This window comes from Papilio machaon, chromosome 3, assembly GCF_912999745.1.
Source record: "Papilio machaon chromosome 3, ilPapMach1.1, whole genome shotgun sequence".
Classification (NCBI taxonomy): Eukaryota; Metazoa; Arthropoda; class Insecta; order Lepidoptera; family Papilionidae; genus Papilio; species Papilio machaon.
The window spans coordinates 7,463,937-7,467,893 of NC_059988.1; the positions used below are offsets into that span (position 1 = coordinate 7,463,937).

A 3,957-nucleotide genomic window follows, 5' to 3' on the forward strand; every position below is an offset into this window, starting at 1 on the left:
GAAATATTATTGATTAAAAAAGATTTTAGTACGGGACATAAGATTGATATGAATTTATTCAGTAGCATAGTAGTTAGCCACAATCGATAGCGTGTTTTGTTTTTACATACAAAATATTTTATTTATATCGAGATATCTGTAAATAATGACTATGCACTACCTACATAAGAGAGACTGCCCGCGCTGTTAAAGTAAAAATAGAGCTATACCTAGAGATTTAATGGGCCGCGGCGAAAGTTGCCATGTCTTTTGTGCCAAAAACGTCCGTGACATCATGGCTGGTGCAACATCTTCTGCTTTATGGAGCATCGCGCCGTCCGGTGTAGCGTCGTAAAGAGAGCCGCAAACGCACTGCACATGGCACATGCATTGCAACACTCTCAGGGCTGCACCATCATTATATTGAGACATAATTCCGCTTATTTGCTGTGATTTTCAGAACTTTAAAATTAAGTTAAAGTTTATAAGTTTGATATTTAAGTATTAATCAAATTTGTTTTTTTAGGACACTTCCTACAAGAAAAGAATAATTTTCGAGATCCAATTAATTTGGATTTAGATAATAATCCTTTTTTGAGGTTTAAATATGGTTAATTTTTAAGGAACATTCGAAAAATACCAAAAAATGCACAAAATGTGACCTGAATACAATATCAATGCAAATAAATGATAACAGAAATTAAATACGACATTAACACGATGGTGTTTGCCTTTGAAAAAAGGCAACACGTGTCTGTGTCGTGTAGACACAGTCGCGTCGTTGGCTATCGCTTTGCTTTCCAGACTGCTCGACGCCCCAAACCACACGTAAAGTAGCGCGCTACCCATTGCAGTTATTCCAGTAACATTTAAATTTATTGTCTGTGTCGCACCAGTCGTGCCAACATCCTTTAGCTAAACGAAAAATTTTATCTAATCTTGTATAGTCCTGAGCCTATTTGACTATGTAATCTTCAATAACCGCTAATGAACTCCCTCACCCTGTTCAAGTCATATCTCCTTCTTTTGATGTGTCTTCCAAATGATATAAGTACTTATCAAACGGTTTTTTATTACTATAAGCTCGAAGCATAGCTGATGTTGATTGTCTTTGTTAGAACTGTTTTCAAAAGGTTATAAGTTTATTTTTTATTTGCACTTTTAAACACTTTGGTTGCAACAAGTTCTTGTCGGCAAGCCATTCCAATCGATCATGTTTCAATAAGCAATGTTATTAAAGATTGATCAATTTATTTTCATATATTCTTTGTACATCTTTTCTTTCGTTCTTACTTGTTAACTCGACTATGGCCTAGTCACCCCTAAATTGGGTAGGCGCTGACCCCTCGGTATTTAACTTATAAATAAATAATAAAATATATATAATTTACCGCCAAAGTTTTAGGCGTTCTGGACCTCTGGCTACTAGAATTTGACAACTTATTAAAATCGCAACAGTAGATAAATTTTGCAGAAAATATAAAGTTTTGCTTTTAAAACTGAACAAATATCATATTTAGTACTTCATATGTAAAAGCTAGATAGGAGTTCCCATTTTTCTATTAAAATAATACCCTAAAATAGTAATAAATACCCTACTAGTTGCCTTCCGTTCACAAAATATAAAAGGTTTAGTACGACCGCAGCATTCTCAAACCTCACGAAATCCTACGACGGGATGGGATGTACCTATATTATACCTGTTTGCCATAATTTCTTGTTAATTATTTGTTCGTTCACATGTAGGCGACTAATAAAGTATAAAATGTACAGTATACAGTACAGTCAGGTCGATGAATGAAGGAAAAAATAATACAAAGGAAAATTAAGGAAGAGATTGCGGATTAGAACAGGTAGAAAAGGCAGCGAGGCGCCGGCGCTACCTGCCGAGCAGTGCTTCGGCAGAACTCGCGCGCCGCTACACAAAACACAGTTTAGTAAACAACTCTCTTTATTAATATAATAATAATAATTAGAATATTTAATCTTCATAAATGTAGGTCTGTTTCATAAATCCCACATATAAAAATACAATCTTATTCTTAAACTTATGCACAAAAATAGGCCGTCGTCCGATGGCGACGGTATATGTAATGCACTATGGCGGCGTGAATATTAAGGCACGTCGGTAAAGGGCTACGCCCCAGGCGGCGCCAGGCGGGCGTCGGCGACTAGATCACAGAAGCTGCGGGGCTCGGCCCCGGCGGCGAAGTCTCATCTGAGCGGTGCGGCGAAGGCGGGTGCGCACCAGCGCGACAGTGAGCCCGCGCAAAGCGCCGCGCTCTGCAGAGGTACGAACGCCGACACGTGCACGCCGCTCATCACCGGCAGCGACGCCACCGCCGGTTTCTTCTCCTCATCGTCCAGCAGATACGGTCGGAACAGCTTGAAAGGCTTCTTAGGCGGTTCCGGCGCATACGTAGGCACCGGTGGAGGCGGCGAGGGGAGCCTCCTGAACGAGAGGTCGATGGGCTCTGCGGCGGACGGTGGCAAAGCAATCGGTGCTACGATCGGTGACAACACTGGCACTGGCGTAGGGAGCGGTACTGGCGTGGTGAACGCGACTGCGGGAGGCGGCGGCGATGGTAGGCGGGCGCTTTCTGGCGATCCCGCGGCGTACGGCGGCGGCGAGGGTGCCGGCTGCGGCGCTCTTCTCAGGAGCGTGGCCCGCAGTGCCGGTTCCGCCTGCAGCCACTTTTGAATCTGCCGGCGGTGTATGCCGAACTTTCTTGCTGTTGCTCGTTGATTGCCACGACACTGAGCGTCGCGCCTGTACGCTTCGAGAACTTGTAACTTGAATTGTGGTGGGAAAATACGGCGGGATCCGGCGCGACCGTCCGGACGGCGGTCGGTGGGTGCGGGGGCCGGGTGCGTGTGGGCGGCGGCCATGTCACTGTGTGGACGTCTGTACGCGTTGGATGTCGGCGCCGAACTGACTGTCGCTCGCCGACCACGGCACGGATGTTGGCGGCGCGAGGCTCGCACCGCCCCGCCGACGTGAGCGCGCGACGCGAGCCGCGTATATCTATTAACCCTAGCACACACTGGAATTTCTTCTATAGTGACACGTGAATCGTTGAAATAAATTATCTGTGCAAAATATTACAATAACAGTAAACGTGTCTTAGTTACATTTATGGCATATCTGATAGGTCGATTTTGTAGGTTTTTTTGAAACTGATAGGACTCAGGATTTGCAAGGGGCGTCCACAATTCATATTGTAATGTAAAATGATCTAGCTTTGACTTACCTTTTTCAAGAATAAGTAAAAAACTAACCCAATCACTGTTGAGGAGTGGGATTTAGAGAATGTTCGGTAAATGCAATATTGAGTGGTTGAGTCTTTCATTTTACCTCATTGAAACACCATTAAATTGAAATTTCTTTCAAATTCTTCTTTAACCCAACGAAGATTGCACAAAAGAAAAAAGAAATATTTAGTCAACGAAAGTCCTGAATATAGAAGTAGACTTTACAAAAACTCGTAAATAATAAGTGTACTTGAGTCGTCTTGACTAAAATGTAATAATGAATGAATTTTTGTATTTCTTGTTTTAGTCCACTACTTCCTGTTGTTATACAACTTATGCTGTTTCATTCAACCTTACAACATTATTCCGAAAGAAATAAGAATCATAATAATGAATGTCCGTTCTTATTGTATCTATCTCTGTATAAAAAAATGTCAAAATTTACTGACTTGGTTATGAAAGTTTGAAACGTACGTTTCGTTTCTATGTATGATATTGGTTTCGGTTTTGCACTTGTTATTAATTAAGTATTTTACATTGGACTCACTGTGGAACACCTTAATTTCTTTTTGATATTCAATATATGATAGAAAATATTTGTAATTGACAACACACAATCACAACATTATTGTATTTTTATCTCATCAACCCTCACGTCATTATACAATTGTAGCTAATAACTTGCAGAACAGTTGCAAGAAAGCTTTACTTCAATTTATGAATGAA

General features: G+C 41.3%; 1 protein-coding gene across 1 annotated transcript; it reads right to left on the reverse strand.

The window, feature by feature from the left end:
* Nucleotides 1-1,962: 1,962 nt before the first annotated feature.
* On the reverse strand, nucleotides 1,963-2,981 carry LOC106719566 (pistil-specific extensin-like protein). The gene has a single exon (XM_014513928.2). The coding sequence runs from the start codon at nucleotides 2,866-2,868 to the stop codon at nucleotides 2,194-2,196; it is 675 nt and encodes a 224-aa protein (XP_014369414.2). The 5' UTR covers nucleotides 2,869-2,981; the 3' UTR covers nucleotides 1,963-2,193.
* Nucleotides 2,982-3,957: the final 976 nt, after the last annotated feature.